Source organism: Electrophorus electricus, chromosome 26, assembly GCF_041902795.1.
Source record: "Electrophorus electricus isolate QZ-2024a chromosome 26, ASM4190279v1, whole genome shotgun sequence".
Taxonomy (NCBI): Eukaryota; Metazoa; Chordata; class Actinopteri; order Gymnotiformes; family Gymnotidae; genus Electrophorus; species Electrophorus electricus.
In genome coordinates this window covers 11,714,252-11,740,624 of record NC_137522.1, presented here as the reverse complement: position 1 = coordinate 11,740,624, position 26,373 = coordinate 11,714,252, and the positions used below count along the sequence as shown (strand labels likewise).

The 26,373-nt window shown below is 44.9% G+C and overlaps 1 protein-coding gene across 3 annotated transcripts in view; it reads right to left on the bottom strand.

Moving 5' to 3' along the window:
* The window catches only part of cdc14ab (cell division cycle 14Ab), a 31,592-nt gene extending 6,433 nt beyond the window's left edge, over positions 1-25,159 (bottom strand). Inside the window, exons 1-12 of one of the 3 annotated variants that reach the window (XM_035523158.2) lie at positions 24,942-25,159; positions 22,825-22,915; positions 22,387-22,462; positions 18,781-18,873; positions 14,367-14,446; positions 8,331-8,397; positions 5,899-5,961; positions 5,377-5,464; positions 4,786-5,016; positions 4,093-4,231; positions 3,083-3,254; positions 2,448-2,551 (exon numbers count right to left, since the gene is read on the bottom strand). In XM_035523158.2, the coding sequence (XP_035379051.1) occupies positions 2,448-2,551; positions 3,083-3,254; positions 4,093-4,231; positions 4,786-5,016; positions 5,377-5,464; positions 5,899-5,961; positions 8,331-8,397; positions 14,367-14,446; positions 18,781-18,873; positions 22,387-22,462; positions 22,825-22,915; positions 24,942-25,035 (1,298 nt within the window). In that variant the 5' untranslated portion in view covers positions 25,036-25,159. The other 2 variants (XM_081708069.1, XM_035523159.2) reach the window with 2 other exon arrangements.
* Positions 25,160-26,373: the final 1,214 nt, after the last annotated feature.

The following is a 26,373-nucleotide window of genomic DNA, read 5'->3' as shown; positions in this document are numbered from 1 at the left end:
AAACCACTACAAAATTCCACCAAGTTCAGACACAAACGTCTCTGGAAGTGGTCCAAAAATAGCTCGTGTGAGTGAACAGAGAAGAAGTCTGGGTTCAAGGCCAGGTCGGGGGCACCCTGTCCTGTGACTTCCACTCAAGCATGAGGAGCAGCTCTCAACCGTGAAGAGCTTCTTTGCTCACTCCCTACGATGTCAAAACAGATGGAGGGCTTTAGATAGGCAGCCACGGTTCTGAACCGTCGTGCCCCAGCCCTAGTTCCACCGCTCCGACCGTCCGAATCCTCTCCCATCCCTTTTCTCGAGCACCGAGGCCGTCGCTTCCCTCTCCCTGGTTCCTTCTCCCTTTCTCTTGCCGCCAGCTCCCTTAATCTCTCTCCCACTCCGCTGAAAGGAGTGGGAGGGCAGCCCTGACCAAGGGCCCCCTTCCCTCGCCACTATCTGCGGAAAATTAATTAATGGCTGAACACTCTTGTCGAAAGAGGATGTTGAATTTGCATCAGGGCCCCAAAGTGCTGAAAAGCAGCCTGCCTGTGTCATCATGAGCATCAGCCAAGTCTGCATGCGAGGCTTTGAGAGCTTCACACTGGGGGGGGGTCCTTAGTTTCGAGGGGTTCAAGGACACTGTGCTGCATAATGCATGCTTGAAAGGGGCAAAGGGGATGTTGACAAGGATCTGCAAAGAAATGTTTGTTTTTCCACTCTGTGGAAAATTCTAGCCTGGGCCAAAACGGAAAAACAAGATTGAATTGGTCCTGAACAATAAAGTCTGTTAAGTATGGAGAAGTTTAAGCCTGGAGTACATTAACACAAAAAATGGAAAATTATGATTGAGTGGAACTCCCCTGGAACAGATTTTCCATGTTATGTCTGGAGAGAAAACAATGACAAGCTAGAAGACGAAACAGAAAGATACATAATGCTGACGGTCAAACGAAAATTGACCTCAAAAGAACGAATAGTTGTTCTAAAAGTAGGGGGGGGGGGGGTGTTTTGATGCTTTTAAAACACATACTTGAAATTGAGCCATATAGCCATATTCTTTACCAAAATGCCTATATTACCTTCCTTAACCAATGACATGAAATTAAGAATGCAAATCAGAAGAAAATGAGGAAGCAAGAGAACAAAATTAACTCTGAGGGGGTCTACCTGTATTAAAGAACAAAGACAACCTCTCTACAAAGGACAACTCACACTGCAGGTTACTATGCCAACCACAGCTCTTTGCCTGCCAGGTTCCTGTGTAAAATACTTTAGTTCCTTTTGTTTAAGAAGGTGGAAAACCACTGGCTTGACTTACTCAACTATAAGCTAATGGAAGATGACATGGCCATAGTGGTGGGCCACAAATAAAATACCAGGGACAAAAAGTAGAATCATGTGGTCATTACCTACATATTGTTTGTATATAGACCTTACAGAAAGATTAGGTTCAAAAGAAGGTGTGTTCATGTTGCCAGTCTGAAATCCGTTCTATGAGCATAAATGTCCTGTCTAAGATTGCTGTTGAAGGCATTACACGGTACAGACACTCCTGGTAACTTCTGAGCCTGCATCTTTCAACAGAGCAGTTTGTTCACACGTACAAATGCTGTCCAGAATTTGATCAATTTAATAACATGACTGCAGATTGTCTAAAAGTGCATAAAAAGATTTATAAAAGTGCATGAGCTACAGTGGCATGTTGGTTGTTGACTCCTCTAATGCTTGAACACTATTTATGAATATTCTAAAGCAATATTTTAATGATTTTTAAATGTTAAAAAAAACAAAAACCACACTTCTTGAGATGAGGGCAACACCAATGATATAATGCAGTAGCTGATTCTGTATTCTTTTGATCAGTTATGACTGTAGACAGTGAACCTCAGAAGAAATGCCTCTGGATTGCTTTGGTCAAATGCCTTGACATCCTCGAGGCCTGGCCTAAAACCACTGAACTTGCACATACAAGTAGTATACAGGTAGCTAAAGCATATGCAGGGCAACAATCTCACTTGCCAGGATTTTAGGTTTCTTTGGTCTAGGGAGAAAGCAATAAGCCTTAGTTTAAATGTGAAATCCTAACGTAGCCGCCTAGCTGTGATGCTTCGGGCGAGGGACCCGTGAAATGTTCATGCATTTGCCACTTTATTACACTAACTCGAGACCTTCAAGTGAACATGTGTAACCAAGAACACTGTGACTAGCCAGTTTAAGTTACTCTAACTATCTTATGTAATTAGCTAATACATTGCTGCTGTCAGTGTCAGCCATTGCACTGCAACTTGCTCGTTACTTAGCTGCTAGCCATAACGCTGATGTAGCATCTTTACATAACTGGCTGGCCAGCAGCAGTCAACTCAGAACCCAGAGAGAGCGTAGAGAAGGGAGGCGGGGCTAAAATTCTGCAAGTGTTGCCCTTTGAAGGATGGCCTTTGTCTCCTTGAGTGACAGTAGCGTCTCACCTCAGCGCGCCGGTGCTGGGCCCCCTGGGCTGCCGCTGGCCCTTTAAGGCACGTAGTTTGTCTCCTTGAGTCAAGTCGAGACCATTCTCACCGTAGTCACTGATCTGTTCAGGGAGTCACACAGTATAGGCCTTTCACATTACACAACTGCATGGTATGCTAGAGCTACATTATTACATATCGCATTACAATTCATGTGTATTTAGTTGCCAATAGGTGCAGCTCCTGGTAATTACCAGGTATGTGTCGCTGCATAAATTAACCTGAAAACTGGCAGAACACGGGTCTTGCACATACTGTTTAGTGTGTAGTGGTTGCACACACACACACACACACACACACACACACACACACACACACACACACACACACACACACACACACACACACACCTCTCTGTATCTATGGTCTACTACACAGTTTCCCCACAATATATGCAAAAAAATTCCACGACAATTAATCAGGGTAGAAACATAATCCAAAAGCACAAATCAACAGTGAGTCATTAGCATCAGGATCACATGGTGGAGCTGCATTCGTATTTTCCAGCAACGCTGGTTTTGCAGACCCGAAGCTGAACCTCTGAAAGGGGTGGCGTCCGGCAGGGGCGGCATGGTGACGGCCCTTTCGCTCACCTCGTCCGATCGCTCGGGGCCGCCAGGCTTGAGGCCGCCGGTGCCGATGCTGAAGCCATCCATGGTGGAAATGAGGCGGGACAGGGCCATGCTGCGCTCCTGGTACGGCCGGGCCGTCTGCTGCTGTTTGGAGCGCAGAGCGTCTCCCTGAGCCCACAGAGACGCCTGCTTTCTGTGGGCACAACGGCCCCGCGCAGAGGAGGGCAAATGAACAGACACAGACAGACGAAAAAGAGATGCAAATAAAAACAAAAGGAGGACAAAGAAATACAACAAAAAAGGAAGAATGAAAAAGCAAAAAGGACAGAAAGCAAGACAAAGAATGAAAGACAGAAAAACAAACAAAAGGTTCAGTGTAGCATTTTGTTATTCATGCGTTTACATGTATAAATAGTGTAATGTACATATTTGCACTGCTGGGCTCGGCCCAAGCTCTCTTTGGAGGAACCATGGTGGGATGCCACCTCGTTTGCTACACAATGCCTCAGGAGGAAAATATGCTGGAAGATAAAAACCTTTCCAGCCACACTATGGAACGCGTCTTAATCTACGACCTTTGTGTAGCACTGCTGATGCTGGAACAACACTTAAACGAACGTGGTCTGCTTTAAATCAGCACTGACAGTCATACTCAACTTTCACACGCATGGCTCGGTTGAGAAAGGCAACCCTTGGCTCAGGGCCGACGTGGAGGAGAAGCATGAGGCTTCTGCTTACTCTGTGCATTTCCCTTCACAGAGATTTACCCCCAAACAGAGGAGTGGAATCTCACACACACATTTACACAAGAGCATTTACTGATATCAGTTGGCCTAAAATCAAAGATTGGGCATCCATTTTCATCAGGAGAAAAGAAAAGAAAATCACAGAAGGGAGGTTTTTTTTCTTTAGAGAGTCTTCTGAGAAAACAAGCAAAGCCCAGAGCATCTGGTGAGCTGGGTGCTGATTCACACAGCACTGAGTAATACTAATTCACCAGTTCACATGGTTAGGGGTAACGTGCATCTTACTCCTCTAGGAAGTGTTGCTGGGGGCCGATGACTGAGCCAGGCCTGCAGATCCGGATCCACGCAATGGCTTCGGCCGCCGTGAACCGGTAGTGCTTCATCAGGTAGCAGCCAATCAGAGTTCCCGTCCGGCCCAGACCCGCTGGGAAGTACAAAACAAGACGACAAACAAACAAGCCAACCATCATCAATAAGGCGTGTTTAGAAAGGGGGGGGATAGCACTGATATACAAAAGGTTCAAAATGAAAATTTAGTTTTGTGATGAGTATGATTTCAAGAGACAGATTCAAATTATTTAATGGTTCTTGGCGTAAGCAATTCTAAATTACATTAACTATTAAATGTAATGATGAGGAATGCAGCCCATAGAAGTCTCAAAGATGATGCAAAGAAATTGTTCTCAGTACAGGGTAATGTGCATTTCATGTAACCAGTACAGGGTTTAAAAAAAACAAAACAAAAAAACCTCCAATTAATCTCTCAAGAGTTGTTCACTTTTTCCATGGATTATCTGAAACCTCATGCAGAACTACGTCTTAACTGGATACCATCACACGGGTTGCTCATGGTCAGATGTGCATGAATTCTGAACCAACACTGCCCCCAAGTGGCCAAGCGTTCATGTCATGGGGGGGTTGGAGAAGCAAAGAGAAGGTGAAAGGGTGACGAGGGAGAGTGTGCGCGAGTACGCTTACCCTTGCAGTGGACAGCCACAGCACCGCTGGTGCTCTCACAGATATGGAGGAAGCGTCGGGTGATCACATCGCTGGGTGTGCTGCCGTCCACAAAGAACAGGTCGTAATGGTCGAAGCCAGCGTCCGTGAAGCGCTTGGCTTCGTAGATCTTCTTATTGAGGCGGATGACGGTAGTGACGTTGTGCTTGCGGAAGTAGGGGAAGTAGGCCTCGGGGGCATGGAGAGGGTAGCCTGCGATAGAGACCAGAGTCGCGACAACAGCTCACCTCTAAGCTCAGGGTTATCAAGGACACTTTAGGGGTGCAGTTTACAACCATGTAAATTATGCAGTTTTGCTCATTAGAGTTTTCTATTCAATTGTATCAGAATTATTGTGCCAACAGCTCCCTCTACAGGTAACCAAGCAGCCAGCACCATAAAATAAAAAATCTAGTTTGTTCACTACCATACATCACTGAAGTCAAAACAATGTACAAGTGACAACAATACTTGTTATCCTAGATACTGTTATGCACATTCATCCAATAAGGGCAAGGAACACAGGCAGGGTGGCGGTGTAATTACATACTTTAGCAAAAATGGACGGCTCACCATTGTCCACTTTACTCTTCGGGTGCGGCCCACTGAACGCCAGGAACTTGCCTGGGACAATCCAGTTAAAGTCTCCATTTTCTACACGCTGAAGGGGGGGGGGAGAGAACCAAGCCACAGGAATAAGTAGGAAAGGTAAGAAGGTGTCAGTTTCCCTGCTTCTGGAAGAAGAGGGTGGCATGAGGCTGGGCAGTGGCACAGCAGGTGACGCAAAACAAGCCGATTCCACGAACACGGTGCACACCTTCTCGTTAGAGCTCAGTGGCTCACTGAACCTTGCCAAACCTTTTCAGCTGACTACGTTAGGATTGTGCAAAGTGTTCAGCAAGACGCGTCGGATCACGCGAAGCGTGTGAAGCTCTTGTGTGACTACTCCACTGCACCAATGCAGTGCAAACGTCGCTATGTAAAGGGTATGGGAACTGCTGTAGGGGTTTGACGAGGGTCCTCGCTGGGAGGAACCCATGCTGTTTAGACTAATGAGCATGCACTTGTGTGAACGTTCTGGAAGGGAAGAGCTACCTCGTAGTGCTCGTACTCAGTGACATTGAACGTCTCGAAGTTCAAGATACCGTGCTGCAGAGCCTGAAACACACACAATAAGTTTTCGATTAGAGGGAGTGTGTTGTGGCAAGTGGCAAGTTTTGTGAACATATTGCACATTTACAAATTGCACATTTACAAATGAATCAAGACTGACTGTGCTTCCCTTGAATATTTCTCAGGCACGTAATTCCTTGGCATCAAAGGCGCACAGATTTCTGCATGTCCCCGAATGCGGGTGGGTGTGCCGCTTCAGAAATGCTGCAATACTGCAGATCTGTTCGCAACGCTTAAAGCCAGGGGCAGAAGGAAGGTGGTGTGGCATCGGGAGGAAGGTTGTTACACTACAAGTGTCATGGTGACAGACTAGACAGCACTATTTTGACCCAAATTAAAATTACCTACAGAACACTTACCTGGAATTTCTGAGATCAGACAGGATCACGACACGCGCACAAAATATGAAATTTGTTAGCTGGCTGATTCGCATATTGCAGCTTTTTGCAACATATAAATATTATATAATTATTCAGTGGGTGAATACATTAATAAAGTAACGGTACTGTGCAAGGCCACTCTAAGCTGTGGGCAGATGACTCATGGGTTAAGTGAGGCAGGGTAATGGCATCGATTAGCAGGGAGAACGCAGACAGGGACGAATAGACACGTTCTTAAAGGCACAGTTCAGATAAAATCACCAACATGCCTAACAAGGAACAGAAGTCTGCACACACGCGCACACACACTCGCATACACACGGCAGATGGTAAGGTCAGGCTGTTTACACACTCTCGCGCTTCCTGTGCTGATGGCTGGATATGCATCAGGTACCCAGGCTCCACTGGTTATCTAACCATTCTGTAGTCCTGGGCAAGTCAAGCGGTGTCATGTCTGCTGTTCCACTGGTAATTGGACTAAGAGCTTAGGCAAGGAAGCCACCAGTAGCATCAGCACGAGGGCCTTATCCGCACGCACAGGCCGAGTCCCAGTCGGTGGTGCTTCTGCTCCAGGCTGTGTTCCCCTGCAGGAGCTACGCGGTGAGGTAGGGTCAGCAGGTCCTACCTCTGAATCAGCCTTTCAGATGGTAGGCCTTCTCACTGACCGTGCACAAGGAACACGTTCCTTAGTCTACCCTCTTAAACCTCTCAGAACTTTTCTGCTGGATTACATTAACCACAAGAGAAACGTCCATACTGACCTCTGATGGGACACACACACACACACACACACACACACACACACACACACACACACACACACACACACACACACACACACACACACACACACACACAACTAGTGCTTAATTGGGAGAGAGAAAGGGGGGAGATTGCACTGAAAGTCGGACTGGTTCATTTAATGGGCTGCAGTTTGGCACGCAGCGCAGATACAGCAGACAGCCAGAATGAACTGATTACAGCCACTAATCTGCTAATGGCTGGTTAATTAAAGTTGGAGACGAAGCTTCTGCCACTCTGTCTGTGGGAAAGCGAGGGGGGTGATGTGAGACTGGGGGCAGGGCTGAGCGAATTCAAGCCCAGCACCAGGCCTGCCTCACTGCACCACGCTGCACACATGGTGTGCTTAAAGCTTGCAGAGAGCAGGAGGGCGATATTTTGGGCAGCACTAGAAAAAGGGAAAGGAGACAGAGTTATGGCTCCCAGGAGGAGCAATGCGACTGCTGTCCGAAGTTTCGTGATGGAGGATGGGGGAGGACAGCCAGAGAGCCAGAGCGGGGAGAGAATGTGCAGAAGAATGTCCTGGCGTTCCTTTTGGACAGACACTGAACGAGCCTTCCAAAATGTACGCACACGAAGCTCCCTGTGCATGCGCAGGCCACCGCGTGGGCGGCACCAGGCAAAAGATCAGAGCGAGAACAGGAGCAGCGTTTGGGGACCTAGATTTGGATATGGGCACGACCGGATACGACCAGGGCGGGAGGGTGCTGTGCAATCAAAATAAAATCCATAACTGGGCAGCAATCATATGAATGCAATGCACAAGTTCTAAGAAGTCATGAAAACTGTTTTTAAACTACCAGTCACTCTGCTTCTGGCAAAGTTGTATAAGTGGAACAGCAGGCAGGTTGGCAGGGTGGGGCGGGCATGTGAGGGTGTAGCACAATGAGGAACAACTTACATAACCACTAAAAAGCAAAAAGGAAAGTAACCATGTGCTGAGGGGCTGACACACCCCTTATGGAACTTTCACCTCTACCTGGTACTGGCTCAGATCCATATCAGAAAACAATTAAGCAGCGTCAGGGATCCTGTCATCGGCGTGAGCTGAAAACCCTGTAGGCTTGTGGCATTGGGCACTGAAACTACTTCACAAGCCAGACTTTCTCCCTCACGGTTTACACCGGAGTACTGGCCCCATGTTTAATGTGCCTCACAGGGTGGTCATCTCACCTTGCTGATTCCTTGCAAACAGTCAAGAATCGCCACGTTGTACGTGCACTCCCCAAATGACGCGTCCCTGAAAAGAACAAGACAAACACGTGAGAAATAGAGTACTTGGGGGGGGGGGGGGGGGGGATGAGTATGGATGAAGGTTCATGACAAGTGAGAGATACAGCAAATAAAAACAAGAAATATAGAAAACACAGGTGTGCACCAATGTCACATGCTGAGCTGACAGCAATTTCTTTTTAATTCATTTTAATAACCAGAGATCACAGACCTGTGCTACTGGAGTCTCTGTAATGAGCCCACACTTCCAAAACACAGAAAAAATGGCTAGCCAATTTTTCAACAAGAGCACAGACAAAAGATTGGCTTTCTGTAAAGCTTCCTACACCTGACCCAGATACTCCTGCACAAATGTTAACAAGAACACAATGATGGTGGGAAGAAAGCTTCCAGAGAGTGAAAGGACATGTAGGCTGTGTTAAAAGCACAGAAGAAAAAAAAACAAAAAACCCATGTCTACGCATCAGCTACAGTTTCATTGAATTTCATTGTTAAAAAGCAGACAAAAATTACATGTGCCGTCTATTAAAAATTAAACATGACAAATCTCCATGCTAAATTATTTCATGAGCTTTCTCTCTGGAGCAGCTATACCGCAATGCTAGCAGCAATGGCTTTGCTGAGAAGAGCTGGATGCTCTTGATTTCTGCACTGGCTACAAACCCCAGGGGCAGCCATTAACCCATCAGGAGGCGCTTTGAAGGCTGGGGGTCTGGGTCGCTCCCGCAGGCTGGAAGGTACGCAGCACGCAGAGTGAAGGCACATGCATTAAACAGCCATGCCATGGGGGCTACACAACACCACTAGCTCAACTAGAGGCCGAATAAACCTTTGAGCAGAGGAAAAGCAAAATTGTGCATTTTTCCCTCTTTATCATCCGCCTATAGCATGACAGCTCGGGTTACCTATATTACCTACACAACCACGACCTACCTAAAAGATTCTTCTAGTGACACTTGAAACTGCAAAAGAGCCAAATTTCATGTACAATCTGGGGGTTTATTTTGGGGTTTTTTAATCAAGTTCAATCTGGGCGTAAAGCTCAGAGCATGTAGCGGAGCAGCTCATGCGGGGGAGGGAGCTCTCAGGCAGTCTCCAGGTGCCAGACGCCTGTGCTGTTACGCAAGCCTGACCACAGGTGATTAGCCAATGCCCTTATACACATCCAAAGCCGTGCTCATGGCCCCGGATAAACGTCACCATGGTTCACGGTTCAAACAGATTTAGAGGTTAACATCAATGAATGATTCATTTCTAAGAGGTGTAAGAGAAGTTTTAGCCTGCATTATGGTGAGAGGATTAAAGGGCAGAGATAGAAACCAGTGGGACAGCATGGGTGATAAAAGGTCATAGAAAGACACAGGAAGGATTCAGCTTAAATTTATTGGTGTCCGTTATTTTTGGTAAATGTACTCTTAAAGGATACCAGGTCTGATGTTGATTAAGCTGCATTTGTTCCCTCATCCACCCTTTAAATTTCAAAAAGTTCACAAAACGGCATTATTTCAAAGACCTGCTGTATGCTGTGTGGAAAATAAATTGCTTCTGCAGTGCAATAGTGTATCCTTAACAGGATTTTCGCTACTTCTCAAATGAAAAATAGGACAGGTTCCCAGTGCCCCAGGACACAGGGCCCCTGTGCATGGGGTCTCTATCATACAGGGCTCCCGAGCCCCCAGCACACAAGCCTGGGGGAAGGCATGTGGATGCAGTGGAGGAGATGACAGGAAACCACAAGAGTGGGCTGAGTCTAGCAAGCTTCCTCTCATCTTCACACAGAACTGAAACTGGAAAGAGAAGGAAGCGAAGGCGCGCTGAACTCGGACCCTCCCTTGTTCTCTGGGGACAGGGTGTGGAATGCCCCACTTGAGGCCAGCAGCGATTCTCAGAGTGTCTGCGGCTCCTGGGTCGGGTGCCTTCAGAACAGGGAGAAGAAAGTGCTGCAAATTTCAATTCTGTCTATGCAAATTTAACCAGAGCCTGACAAACACAAAGCTGCAAATTTTAACACAGATTTCAATGTGGACTGGAATGTGCTGTACGCCATTCTGCATAACATGAGGCCTATGAAGAGAAGCCCAGAGATCACAACTCTCTCTGTTGGACCTGCGCGACTTTCCCTGCTATGGCATTCCAAATATTTGGCTGCTCGAAAGTGCCATCTCCCCTATCTTACACAAGAACGGTGCTGAGCCAAGTCCCTGAGCCTTGCTGCTGCAGATGCAGGTTCTTCCATAGTGCTCTAGTCTGCTGCCAATTCTGAGCCCCCTCCTCAATATATGCCATCCAGGCTAGGTCAGACTCATCTATCAAAGAAAACAAGAGCTTGCCATTTAACATTCTTCAGCTTTAGTGCTAAAAATAAGCTCCTGGAAGGCAATGGATCTGACAGGCCACCATCTCCTTACACTGCTCAGTGGGTACGAACCGCTATGACGGTGCGCTTCCCTGCGTGAGCAGGTGTGTATGCAAATTCACCCTTGTTTTAAAGGCGCTGTTCCATAGCCTAGCTCAGCACCCCACAGATGAACGCAGCACATTAGCATTAGCACTGAGGTCAACACCATGGCTCTACACCAGTGCTCTGAAAGTGGCCAAAAGGCAATTGAAATCCATTAAAAAAATTAAAATCATAAAAATCCCAGGGCTAGATCAGGTGCCTGGAAATAACATCACCACCACGCTTTCTTTCAACTACCAGACAACTGCAGAAGCACCTCTTGTTTGTTTTTAAGATGGGCGAGAATCAAACCACATTGTCAGTGATGTCATTAAGCTCTTCCTGGGGAACAGCACTTTAAACACTTCTACACTCCCAGTACTTAGCCACTGACCCCAGCGCTATATCCAATGAAACCCTGTCCACTTAAATTCTTCCCCACGAGGGAGTGAATTCAGCTCCTCTCAATAAACACCCTCCCCCTACCAATCCCTCACCAACATGAGCCCATTTACTTCCTGCGTTAGTCAACTGCAGGACATTACATAACCAAATTACTGCACTGTGGTCCTTGAGACTTTCACGGCTACCCGATTTAAGAGAGGGGTATGCCGACCATGCTTTTTTTGCCATTGTTACAGTCCCAAACGAGCACATCTTTATGATGGGATAAAGGCTTCAATTAACCCCAAGAACGGACAGGGGCAACAATCAGATCCGTGAGGGAGGGACGTCAGGGAGCCTACAGGGCATGGTCACTCAACATGAATCAAACCAGAGGATTCCCATTCTATGAAGGCAACACACTGCTCAAAACAGTGTTTGGAAAACTACTCAATTTTTTGCCTCTAGTGAGTATTCCACTGGGAAGGCCAACACACACCAAAGAACATGTTTAGACAGTTACACAATGTTTATCATGAAGAAAGTTCACAAGTTTACAATAACTAGCTCAAACATAATACAGAACAATTAAGTAGCTGACTAGGGTTCTGCAGAGCAAATTCGGAAGCACGATAAATATTTGCTCCTCTGCAAGTTCCAGCAAGCCCGGAAAATTGATTGTGGCTGTATCAACACACTAACTCAAACATGACAGCTGGATAAATCTGAAGCTAATCTCTAAGGCCATAAAATCTGAGAAAGACTGCCAAAGGCCTCAGAACAAACTCCCTCATGATGTGAAAACAGCATGCAGCAAGCACCACGCGAGACTGGATCATCAGAAAATGTGCCGACGCATGTTGAGCTGCTCCTGCTCTTCCAACGCTCCACTGCAAGAGACTCAGAAGCTACAACTCAGGATCAGGAAGAGCAGCTCCGAATCCCAAGTGATGAAAGATTGCTGTTTAAAATAAGGCTCACTGGTGTGCAATATAAAGTTCTGCGACATGAAAAATGACAGTTCAGAAATTTGATTTTTTTTAACTGAATTTGATCGGTGCGACACCCAAGAAAAACACAGTGGAAGAAAAATAATCTGTAGAAGTACAGACAGTTAATCTTCTGGGAAAGCCACCAAGTGCTGGTTGAGAACAATGCCTCTACTTCCTGTTTAGCTTTGCTGATTTACAGTTACAAGGTCTTGAAGGCCAGTGGAAATCTCAGTCAGCCCAATCTCATCTGTGCTTAAAAAACCCTCATGAAGCCCTGATGGTTTTTAATAGCAAAACAGCAGTTGATCTGTGTTTTTGCCCAGATAGATCAGCTCTGAAAGCGTCTTATTTTACAGAATGGTAGATGGCGCAGGATCCATGAACTTTCTAAAGATTGGTTCAAGACCCTGACCATCACCAGACCACTGCACTGCCCCTACCTCCATCCCTACTCCTCTCATTACATACACATGCATCACACTAAAGGTTTTATACTTGTGTACTTATGGCTTTTCATGGTCATGCCTTGCTTTGTGCTGGTTATTTGGAGGCTTACTGTGAAGCGCTTTAAGATGCATTTGAAATGTATGAAACAAGCTACACAAAGGGCTTCCGTGCTGGTGACGGACTGGCCAGGGACCAGCGAACATTAGAGAGGCAAGAATGACACAGAATGCTAACTACACGTCACAGTAAAGCGAGTCATTTCACTGCTCCGCTTCCTCGGGATTCAAAATGTGTTTAAACCCAAGATGATGGATGGGGCTTCAATGTGCAGTGCCAACACCTCCAAGGGGTTTCCCCCCAGTTCTAAGAACCAGCTTGAGGAGGTCTTTAAGCACATCCACAGCACAACAGCACTGGTAGCAGTGGCTCAGTGTCGATTGGAGCAGAGTTGGCATAGGTGCTTATCCGCAATGTCACAGCTGACCTTGCCAAGTCAATGTGACTTTTATTCAATACCAAGAGATTGAGAAACAGGCGACCCTTATGTCCTGTTAGAGACGCATCGTCTATTTCAGACTTCATCAAACCTGCTTACACACATACAGTGCCCACTCATACCACAGGCTATGAGCAGATTCTTTTTCCTTTAATTAAATGTTCGACTTTCACACGTAGACGTCATCCATTTCAAGCATAATTAGCATCTAGCCTTCACATTGCCAAAATGCCAAATCATCCTACTGACTCTGTTTAACTAATGTTAACTGCATTGCAGCAGTTGCTCACTTCAGACCCTTTGACCCATTCACATATCCTGCAGAAACTGGACACCACTGACCCCACCCTCCTTCACGCTTCCTTCTGTTCACCAGCCCTGAACACCAGTTTGCTCTATTAAGGGCACTATCCCCCCCCCCCCCCCCCCACACACACACCCTATCAAGAGTACACCCAGCCACACTAGCACACTCATCCCCTAACCAAACAACCATGCTCCAAGCTGAAGTGTCCTAATCCAGCTCTACTTAACAGTTCTTATTTAAGAGATTGACAGCTGGCAAGAGTGAGAGAAATCTGGCCCTGTGGCGATCTCCCCTGGCAACCGTTTGCTTGTGTCTTTGGCGTGGTTAAACCAGCAAGCCCTCATTGAGGATTACATGCGCATTACTTCATTACTTATGAACAGTACCAACTGTCAGCAAAACTGATCATGCAACATATTTTCTCCATGTCCCTCATTGTTTATCTAGTATCTAAAAAGTACTTCAATCCTATTCTAGTCTTTTGTTTGTCATTTCATGTTGTGTTAAACTGTATTACACCATGCTGTGCCAGGAGGGAGGCAAGAGCAAGCCAAAAAACAACAACAAGCCAAAAAACAAAACGTCAACACAGTGTTTTGGACAGGAGATTTTGTATTTGCACTTCCTGTAAGACAGCAGACATTTATGTGGGTGATTCTGTGAAACTGGGCAGAAGGCAGGTCATACACAGACAAGTAAATACTTAATATTGTTTATGTGTCTAGCTGAGCTGCGGTTCCCTTGTGGTGTGCGTGTGACGGGCGATTAGCGTGCATTCAGCATCTGAGGACATCAGTCAGGGGACACAAAAACAAGGGCCCTTCTTTTGTCTCGTCTCGTCTCGTCTTTCCTTCCTTCCTTCTCTCTGTCATGATGCATGCCGTGGGAGACGAGGGAAGGCTTTTCTCACCTGAAGGACATGTATGACGCGTTAGAGCCAGAGATCAGAGCCCTGTACGCCTCCTCTGGTGTCCTCTTCAGGTAGATCACCTGAAGGAATAAAAGAAGCAGACATTAGCACACACCCTCTTCTGCTCCAGAGCAGGAGCAATCCAACATGCAGTGGATCCTGCTTTGGCCATAACTACATCCGTAAATGGCAGCCAAGCCAGCATCCCTGTTGCCTTGTAAGGTTTTCATCAGAGGTTAGTGTTAGGATCAGAGTGCAGATCAGGACTCAGACCAAATATAGCTTGACCATAAAGGGTGTGCATATGCTTCGGTTCTAACCCCTAGCCCACAGTGTCCACCCCTCTTTGCTTATTTATCCCCCTTTTCACACCTTTCTCCTGCCTAAGGAGAAGGAGAGGCGAGGCAGAACGTGGCACTGAGATGGGACAAGACTCGGTGGACCAGCACTAACAGGCTCTACTCCAGCTGGAGCAACTTGTCATGGTGCAGCGCTGCCCACGAAGGGAACGCAGGCATGCAGCGCTCAGCAGCCGAGCAAGGGAACCAGGAGACAGACAACCGGGAAAAGACGGTCAGATTAAGGGAAGAGAGCGAGGGAGTAGGGGGCGAGGGGGGTCCAAGAATCTTAATGAAATTTCAGCCAAATCAGCACAGTACAGGTATAGTAGAGTGGAGAAGATTCTAATTTCAACTTCAAGTTTTAACCATTTGTTGCATTAAAAAGTAAAACCCAAACTATACAAGTTACCCATGTAAGGCAAGTAAGATAATATAAAATTACAACATTAACATACCTCACTGAGATAGGTGAACACCTGTATACAAGCATACTTGCTAACTTGATTAGGTATGACCTTAAAAAAACCCAGATCAAGTGGCAAGACACATCAAGTCTTGCTCAACATCTTAGTCTTTCCTCAGTATTTCACTGAGGGAACATGTCTTATGTCCAGGAAGGGCTTTTCTCTTCACCTAGGACTGGGCACTTGGCAGCAGAGAAGTGGACATTTTGAACAAAGCCAAATACAAATTATTTGAGAAACCCAGGTGTAAAGTCCATCCATGGTGACTGCATTTTCCTCCTTGGAGAATTATTTGTTCAGGCATTCCTCTCTCTAGGTGTGCAAAGTTGGTAGACAGATTTATCTAATCAGTTCCAAGAGTGTAATTCAAGACACTTGACCCTCAGGGACTTGAGGGTGACAATGTGCAAACACTGAAAACTGATGCCATCGAGCTAAACAGTCTCCATGCTCGACCACACATTATTCAATTAAGGTAATCATCAACACCATCCGTCATTCAGTGGACTAATATCAAATTCCAGCTACAGCATTGTGAAGGTTTCAGATCATTTCTTGATGGCTTTACCAGGTGTTTTATGGCAGAACAAGAAAAATAAATAAATAAAAATTCAACAGTAATCAAGGCATACCTATACAACCATCCAACAAAAGGGAGTGTGGCTGAGCAAAGCCCCAGTGACCAAGAGGCTGCGTATGTATGTCTGTGAGGCAGAGAAAGTGTGCATGTAGAAGCTGGCTGCACTCAGCAGGAGGTTTCAGCTTCGTTACTTCTGCATGAGCACATAAAATATGCAGCAGCAGGACAACTAGATCTTCCCACAGCCCAGCAGATTAACTGCTGCAGCCATAAGATGGGGCACCATGCGTACGGGTGCACTTGGGCGCTTATCCGACGCAGCCTGCAGAAAAGGCCGAAGCCCAGCGCCCAGCGGTTACTCCAGCTCCTCTCTCAGGAATACACCAAGAACGTGTGCAGCTGGTCGGGGGGGGGGGGGGGGGGGGGCAGAGAGACCCAGACCACACATGACCAGACCAATAGACAAATATTAAATAAACAAATTTTAAAAAAAAAAACCTCTTGAAGGACATGCACAGAGTCAATGGAGAGCAGCAGAGCGCAGGCACACATGCTTAGGTAATAATGGCCTTTGGGATTCCGCTCAAGGGCACCGGAAGCCGCCAACGATGAACATCACGTTAAAGCAGTAAAACACTGCCCTTCTCAGAGTCATATCAGATAAGGACCCATCAGCAGTGCCAAGGTTTGGTTCAGCAACAGAGCCACTCCACCACCCAATGGGTGGATGAGCTTATAGGTCAGCACAGAATTAGATCCAACTGGTTGTTCTTGATTTCACTCTGTTTTGTTTGATGGGTGACTTCTAAGTTCAGTGCAGAGTGCTCAGGCGGTCAAGGTTTTGTAGGTTGCAAGTATGTTTTCCTTTGTAAAGGGAGCCAATTTAGGCCCAGGATCAGAGTTCAGATCAGGACTCAGACTAAATATAGCTTGACAAAAGGGTGTGCATATCCTTCAGAGACTGACTTTGAGGAAATAGTTTTTGCTTTGAAGAGCCACTGTCACCTAATTAGTTTAACAGTGGACGCTCTGTTCCCTGTTCTCCTCCATACGAGCACAGGCACACTGACTGCTGCCTAGCTGGTCTCAATCTCCAGCCAACTCCATTTCTCACGGCGTCAAGTTAGTTGTTCAAGAGAATTTGGGGACGGGGAGTACCTTTCTAATACACATCAGCCTTCCCTGAAAAACAAAATCACAGACATGCAATAAGGCTGGCTTACTGGTTTCTGCCGTCACACGTGTCAGGAATTACTCAGTCCAGGTCCACTTCCATTATGAACCTGTACCCAAAAACAGCAACAGCAGCCACACCTGCGGTACGGGTTACCTCATCCTGACCGCCTTACCAGCGGAGTCTCCCTTTAGTAATCAACCGCACGATGCAACTACGTGGGGCCACGGCGGTAGAAGACTCCCCTTTACTGAAGCAGAACAGTCATGCTGCGGTTCTGCAAATGGGAGCTGCGAGTCGGACAGCACAGCAGACAGACAGCTCCCTCTGTGGCTGCGCAGGCGGCCCCAATCGCTGCGTTAATGTGGGAGTGGTGAGCGGTGCTGGCAGGGGACACAGAAACTGAACAAACTGTAGAAGTGACAGGATGGACAACCTACAGGTCTTCTCTCCTCCATCTATATTTCCACCAGATATTGGTACCCCCTATATGAAAGGGCGATAAATATGTCAAAACTCATTTAATTTAAATATTGCTTTGATTGCATGTAGCACACAGTTGCAGATTAACTAAAAAGTCACAAAATGGAGGATTCGTGCATAAACATTTACACTTTCAGCATTTTTACTTCTCCAGAATGCCTTAGATATATTTAGCAGCATGACTGTATGCATTCCTGTGACCTTAGTGTTGCCATCGCCTTGCTCGGTCTTCTAGAGCTACAGGAGCAGAGTACAGCTAAACAACCTGGATGAGGAACCTGGATTATAAAGGCAGAATATAATCCAGGGGGCTCTTGACTGTGGGGCCAGAGAAGAGAGCTCATCTGAAAAGCCTGGACAGACCATCAACTCTGCTACAGATTAGAAGAGCATGTTTATGACTTCTTGTTTATCTATAGGGATCACAGTTGGACACAGACTCAGATCAGCCCTGCAAAGTTAAGGGACATTCAGAAGGCCAGCTCGACATTTTACCAGATGTCTTTTCTTATACATTTTGGACAATGGTCTTTTTGAGGGACACAGGAGCGATATCTCCTACCCCTACTTCCCTCGGTCATGCATATTTATGACCACTAAACAGCCTCCCTCTCTCTTGCACTCTCTCTTCAGAGAGTGATCATTTACCATCTTAACTTCAAATCTCAAACTTGAACAAAAGGCGACATCTGCTCAGAACAAGATAAAGCAGCTATAAAATGAAGATAACATGAGTATGACACAATCAAGAGCATGTCAAACAGTCTCTGACTATGGTGGGCAAGTAGCCTGGGAAACACTAACCCATGTCACGATATAATTCCATTAATTTATGAGCATGACATTACATTACAACACTACTGCTGAGTGGGCAAGGTCCCAGTGACTCAAACAGTGGAGGATTTTAATGCTGCCCGGCAGAGATGCAGAGACACTGCTGAAGAGATCCCATTCACACATGCTTGTGTGTGACTGGTACTTCGGGGCCAGAAGGGTCTTTATGGTGGAGAAGGTCTGGATGAATGGGCTCTGTGCACAAGGACACACTGAGCATGCCAGTGGTGTCAAGGGCAGGGTTATTGTGGGCACACAATGTGGGGAACTATCAGTCCGTTGGCAGGCAGTTTCTCTGTCTGAGGGACAGGGCAGGGAAGTGGGTGGAAGTTGGAACAGAGCTGAGACAGTGTGTCACACACACACAACATATAAAGTGTACTGGATCTTAACCAGCTACACATGGAGGAGTCCGAAAATGAGGACAGAAGGAAGAAAAAAAAATTAAGAATTAAAGAGAACAAAAAAGAAGATAGACTCACAAGAATGAATATCAATTACATGCAACGTGCAGGAACGAGAGAAAGTTTATACTCACAGCATAGGCACCGATTAAGAAAGCAGCATTAGCCCTCCTGCGTTGCTCAAAGCTGGTGTAGTGCACAATCCTCTTTCTGGTCAGTGAGAAACACTGGAGGGTAACAACAGGCATAAAGTTCATTATATACAAGATCACCAGGTACCATAACAGCAAACAAAATGCTGCAGCATTAGAGTGAAAGTACAGCAGAGCAATAAAAATGCACTGGTTGCGTTTAGATCTTGATTAATCACAGCAGTTAATGAAACGTATACTTCACTGCAAACATAACTCATTAGCATTCAATACAACTTGTTAGTTGTTACCAAAAAGTAGCTACTAACTCCTGGACAACATGGAATCAATGTCATCAATGCCTCCAAAATGCACCAAGGGAAGACTGAGATATTGGCTTTATGCCCAGATGACTTGTTCTTCTGCTGACTGAGCAGAGCATGCATCTGGAAGGCTTGCAGTGGACGCTGGAGGAAGCCAAGGCAGACACCGCGGCATCTATTTCTGCAGCAAGCCCCGGGCCTGGAGGCTCGGCACGCAGCAGGGCCAGCAGCAGGTGGGCCGCAGGTGCACATGTGCCAGGGAAACAGCTCTCCTTACGCGGCCCACGCCAGAGGGAAGGCGGATATCATGCCAGGAGCAGACAGGCAGAGGCGAAAGCTTGGGAATAATCCATGCTGGATTGGAAACGAAAGGACCCCGGAGCGCTCCTCTCCTCTGCTGGGGCATGTTTGGCAGACAAATATGCAAGGTGTAAAGGGGAAAAAAAAAAAAAACCCAGACTACTTAAAAGGGATGGTAAAAAAAAAAACAATTTTAATGAATGACAATTGATCCAGAGGTAGCATGCCCTGGCAGAGACAGCCCTACAGGACATCACTTGATCATATCATATTATTGCATAATTAAACGTTTGTGACGGATTTATTTTTTCCCTCATCACACTACTGCTACTGAGAACTGGCTGCTGTACTGTGTCAACAGAGCCTTGTCTTGTCTCTTAAAAGGTACGCTTAAATGCAAAAATGAAGTTAAATAATCCTTCAATACATCATTCTACTGCAAAACTGGGCTGTACGCATGCATATGGGCACATGGGTGCGAGAGGGTCATCAGAATGAATTCAAAAAGTCAAGACAATGAAAACAAATGCAATGAATAAAACATACTAGTCAAGCTTAGCTGCGTTTATTAGCCTGTGCATAAACACACAGCAAAAGCACTGCTAAGCAAGGAGGGAAAACTGGCTCTTAACCAGCCACAAGCATACACCCACAGATCATACTGGGCTGCAATTTCGTCAAATTGACCTTCACCTGAAAATAGTAAACGCACATCTTTCCTCTCTTCCACTTCCCTCCTTGTCTTGTCTATAACCCATGCAGTCCCATACCAGCAAGGGTTCAGAAAGAATGCCGTCCCCATAGCGACATAGAGCAAACGGTACAAACTGGCGGTGGCAGACAGACACGGTTGGGAGGCTGGGGTGCAGTGTGAAAGGCATTTAATAAGGAGGGTAAAAAAAATTTAAAAAGGTAAACCGAAAAAAAACTAAAGAACTTCATGCTTGTGCTGGAAATTACCTTCAACATTCCCATACATGAACACATAAGGTAACTACACCTGGCCAGCTTCAGAAACACAGAACAAAACAAAAAAAAGACAGAGACAGAAGAGGGATTATTTCGACTTCTGCTTTTAGAATGTCCACAAATGAAGATGAAAGTGATTCACTGATTTGAAGACACCAAGGGATGAGCACTTTCCTGAGCATGGGGTTCTGTCCTCCATGCTGACCTTCTCTTAAATTAGAGTAAATGGAAACTGAGGCAAAGAGAGCTAACCTTTTTGGAAGTGTACTGACAGTTCATTTTTAGCTGGGCCTTGAGTTTTGAAAACACTGAATACACAAAGATTTATGTTAACAGACATTCACAGAAAGCTATATCAAAATGTTAAATTTTATGGTATTAGGATAAGAGGGCTTATCTAAAATCTATGTTGGATTTGTACATATACTGCTGCAACATTAATTTCCCTCTAGGGATGAATAAAGTGTAGTCTTTTTTCCCAGATTTTCTCCAATAAAGTGTAATCTTATTTTATATAAACTTACCAATTGCTACACAAAAGGCAAAACCTTTCTTAGATCATGACCCTCATGTCTGATGAATACTATATCAGAGTTTAGGTGAGTGATAAGCAAGTCCAGTACATGGCGCAGAAGGCACTGCACTATTTAGTGTGTGAACAGTATCGGTCCTTGATGGCCATACGTGCCTCTCCGTGACCTACTCACTTAACCACAAGGCCAGAGAGAGAGAGAGAGAGAGACAGAGAGACAGAGAGAACAATGGAGAAATGGAGATTAAAGAGAGCTCAGGGCATGAATTGAAAATGAGCGAACAGACTGAGGCCCTTCTACAATAGCACCCATCATGCCTGCCCCTTTTCACTTACCTCATATACACCGTCTTTCCTGAACACTCGACCCAGAGGACAACCCTCACACACTCTTACTAATGAACCCAAACAAGCACTCAAACAACATGCCTTATCCTCCTCTGACAAATCCTTGGGAGGCAAGCAGGGGCGGTCTTGAGCTAAACGACAAGCCATTACCACATTGGATAAGTGGCATGACCTCAGTCCCAAACACCCATCTTTATCTTTAAGCATCACAGGCCATATCACCTGTCTGCACCACAGGGCACAGCTGACGCAATGTCCAATTTACTGGCTCAGATCAGCATGAGCGGAGACCCAACTGACGTCATGCAACAGGAGATACAGACTGACTAATAATATATGACTGAATCATCTGAAATGTACAGAGGTTGCAGGCTGCAAAACTAATAGACATATTTATATAGGCTGGTTCCTCAGCGGTCTAAAAGCCACAACCAGAGAAACGGAGCTGCCGGCTGAAGTCCAGCCAAAGAGGGCACAACACGAACACTTGACCTTTAACAACAGTACAAGTCAACTCATCCATGGGACTTCATGAGCAGAAGCCAAAGCAGGACACAGGCAAGTGGCTCCCCTAGGCCCACCGCTTGGGGAAAATGGTCAAATTGTGATGAACATGCTAAACCTGAGCCAGAGGCTGCACACAGCACTGAGCAATCTAGAGACTCTTAGCCAAGAGCGTCCCGAGGTCCCCAAGGACAGTGTCTTTGTCCAAACAAAAAGTGCCTGAGCAGCTCTGAGACAGGTGAGTCGGAGGCTAAAAACAGACAGGCTTGTGGTGTACTGGAAGGAGTATAACACCACATCTTTTACAGAGAAGGAATCGATTCTGTAGGAGTCCACACTGTCTTCCAATCACAGACAAACCTGTTTTCCCAACTTAAATTTGAGTTGGTCCATGAAAGTGGATGGTTCTGGACTAGTCTGAATAACGGGTCTCATTTCATACGCAATCTGCCCAACCACCTGTATAACAATGAAGTCTGCATGTAAGGCATGTGAATGCCAGAGCTATCACCATGAACACAAGGAAGGAGTGCAAGTGGAAATGCCACATTCCTTCTGTTGCCACATACTGTACATTCTTCTGGAAGCAGGTCGGCGACAAAGTGGAAAAAAAAAAAGACATGCGCCACTCACCTTCATCATTTTGTTGAGTTTACAGCAGTACCTATACAGCATGGCAAGGTTGAGAGGCCCAAAGTCTGCATAAAAGCTATATATAAAAAAATAAATCAATCAATCACACACACACGGAAAGGCAACACTAAGGCATACGTTATGCTACTTTAGATATGAAAGAATCGAGTCCGCAGCTATTTAGAAATTACATGCCTGAAACTACAGTCTATTTATAGGAACTTCACCAGCAGCAAATGGTTAATTTTATTAAGTCGATTTGAAGTAATCGATAGTGGGAAAATACTTTTTATGAACTGGTTGGGGACATAATTGACTACTGTTAGGTAACAGATTCGTCTTCAAGTTTTTAAAGCTCTTAAATCGAAGTCTTAAAGCTACTTGTTGCCGCCTAGCGAAGCTTTGGTGGAGAGGATTTGGGCGGGGGCTCGCACTTACTTTTCGTATACAAACTCGTCATCAGTGCAGAAATAGTGTGTATTTACTGTACTCTTCGGTTTGCTTCTTAATGTAGCAAAATAAAGTCGATCTAGAAAAAAACATATATAGATGAATCTCAGAATCCACTAAACAAGTTACAGTGAACACCCAGATAAACGCATTTAAAAGACACCATAACATGGAGCGCATTTGTCTTTTTCTAGAGATATTTAAATATAACTACTACATCGGCGTTGTCCCTTAAAAACCGTAAACAGTAGGCTGCAAGGTATTCAACTTGAAACAGTCATTGATTTGTTAAGATATAAACTGTGTTTTGGATGGAAATGGCTACGTTGGTCTAGAGTTGAACGCAGAAGCACATAATCAAAGTTAAGTCTAGAAAAAAAAACCTTGTTACAAAAAAAAAAAAAAGTCACAAACTTACCTTTAACGAATTCTATTAAATCGTTGTCATCGGCCATTTTAATCAAAGTTGAAAGTAAAGCAGCGTGCTTTATGTTGTCTAAAGCCATCGGTTAAAACAAACAAACAAAAAACTAGAAGTTGAGCGAAAGGAAACCGACTCCGCTCTGCTTGCGAGCTGGTTTCTTTGCGATGTTGGCCAACACCTTTTCAAACAGCTCACAAAGAAATCAATGTTAAAGGAAAGATCAGAAAACTCAAAGTAAATTAAACCTCCCACCTCTCTCTCTTTACATTTGTGCTCCCCTACTCAGAACAGCAAATCTAGAGTGCTACCTTGTTAGCATGCTACATCAGGCAAACAGTAATGAATGGAGCTGTGGCTGTAACGTTACTGTAACGTTAATGTAACGTTACTAACTACAAACACTAGCACCACTACTGAACTGCACAGTCTGCTAAAATAATCAACGGTCCGTCACTTGGACATTTCAGTCCGACTTCCATAGCCTACATAAAGTGGCAAACAGGTCACAATAATTTATTTCCGTCAAATTCCAGAAAATAAACCTCTGCCGCTGAAATAAATCCTTAACACTTCAACGACAAACTAAGAAGAGAGAATTTCTTGCACCTTCCAGTCTTGTGCACACTCATTAAGTTTAAAAAAAATTTCTTTCCTCCTACCCTGGTGTGTGCGCGAACGGAAGAAACGGCTTAAAGAGATGTCACATGGTAACCAGACGTCCAATCACGGAGCGTAGGAAGACTATTCGGGTTTGGTCTAAGCGACCAATTAAAACATTGCAAACATTACCGCAAGGTGAAATGTAAAGCCGTGTGTACATTAGCTACGAAGTTTCCTCTGATCGAGTGCTGTAGCTAATAATATGTCTGCAGCAGGATCGTGTGGGTGGCACTCTTAGATTTGAAGAAGTAACCTCAGTATATTGAGTAACAATCCGGGAAAAGATCGAGACGTAGTTATTACAAAATAGCCTACTTTGTTCTAGAACGTACGTGTAAACAAATAAAGGTTAACCGATGTAAGAAAGGGCTCAGTATATCGGAGTAGTTCGTCCACGGTTCACTTTTACATATATGACTCCCACTGTTCTCTGTTGCACATCAGACCAAAAGACAAGGGTACAGATCACATGTCATCCTATTGTGCCAGACAGTATTGTGTTTATCCAGGTCACCCACAAAAAATAAGGGGTGAGAGTGACTAACTTGTTATAGACTGATCCCTCAGCACTATATCAACAAAGTCGCAGGATGCGAGGTCATATAATGCAGATTGACAGGTGATGAAACCAGACTAATAATAGTTATATTGGTTTAAAGTGTTAATGCCAAACATGCACGTTGATTGCAGAATGCTGGTTGGTAATGTTTTTACAAGCTAAATGGATGGAAGTATGCATAAAATGTTATCAATAGTCCTATTCTGTCACTTAATGGTTTATCATCAGTAATGTCAGTGTATGTTATATTTTAATAATAGCATGATGTGTTTCAGTGCTGTAAAAGCTTTGATATGCAGCGCATGATTTTACGAGCGCCCAGTGCTGCACTGAAACAAGTGCAATCTTATCACATGCAAGTGTAAATGTAAACACACATGGACTACAGTTGAACCCAGAGAGGCCTGGAGTCTCTTGCTGGCAAAACTCTCATGGATGTTTAAAAGATAAAATCTTTCCTACCTCCTATTAGGGAAATCCAGACTCCAGACACAGCTGTGGCTGCCTGACTCCATTCACTGTTTTCCTGGGCTCTCCAGGACACAGCGTCTGACATGCCTTCATGGAAGGTTGGCAGAACAAGGGGGCTTACAAGACTTGTCACTCCTCACAATGCCCTATGCAATGTCCAACTCCAGAGACAGGCTGTATTATGGGCCGTGCTAAGACACAGCTGCCTGTTGTACAGCGCGTCTGTGGGGACACAGTGTACTACTGGAACAGAACAGTGTGGATTGGACTCACGTGACTCGCTCAGGTTTCCACTCATGGTGATTGGGTTACAAGCTTGCCGAGGTGTGACTCTCAGGCTTCTTCAGGTTTCTTCACTGATTGATTGGTCTCAATTGTTTCCTTTTTCTGGCACAGATAGAGGCCAAGACCAAGATTGTTGTGGTTGCCTTCCGTCACTGGCCTTGTGTTGTCCAGATGCTCAACTTCTGATAGCACTTTAGTCTGCTGCCCTCGTTGTCAATACTAACATGTGTTGGCAGCAACGCTAAGAAAGATGACTTGATACTGTAGGCCTCTGACATCATGGAAAAAAAAACAGCAAACATCCTAACCTGGGTGTTACTGAGGGGTGGATTTTTAGTGAAAGAATCAACTATACAAGTATGTACTTGGCTTAAGCAATGTAACATCAGTTAGTTCAATTGTGTTTTCAGGTAGTCAGCACTTATACAGGTTTTTCTCTCTGAGAAGTAAGCTTGGTGTAGTAGGGGCTATCTTAATGGTCCATCTCTTGAGGATTGCAGTTTTGCAGTTTTTCTGGAAAACTTTAGTGGCATTTATTTGTGCTGATTTTGTTATGGCTGAACAAGATTAGAAGAATGCTGTGCAAGAGACAGGTCTTTGCACTCATGTATGAGGTAAGCAAAATTATCCAAACCCTACTGAAAATCAGTAAAAGTTATACATTTAAAGTTTTCATATGTGCAGTATTGGAACACTACATTTAGCTAGTGTTAGTATGCCAGAGTAGTTTAGTTTGTGCTCATATATTGTAAAATATTATACATGTTCTTGCAATTACAGCTATTAAAGGATCACTTCAAGAATAAATATATTATGTCCAACATTTTCAGATGAATACAAAGTTCACAGGTCTCCTTAAAACTCTGTTCAAGTGTATATAATGCTTTTATAAAATAGTTAGCTGTACTGAGTCTACAGTAGCACAGCAGTTTTACATATTTCTGCATTTCCAGAACTTAACAAAAATTAAATGGAAAGAAATTTACATTAAAAAAAACTTTTTTTTGTCTTTTAAAAATCTTTGTTGTCCATGTCCATAATTACAATGCATCAATTCTATTTTAATATTTCACAAATTGATGGGACAGAAATTAATTGCGCATACTAATCTAATCTACATGTGATGCGATTAAGCCGA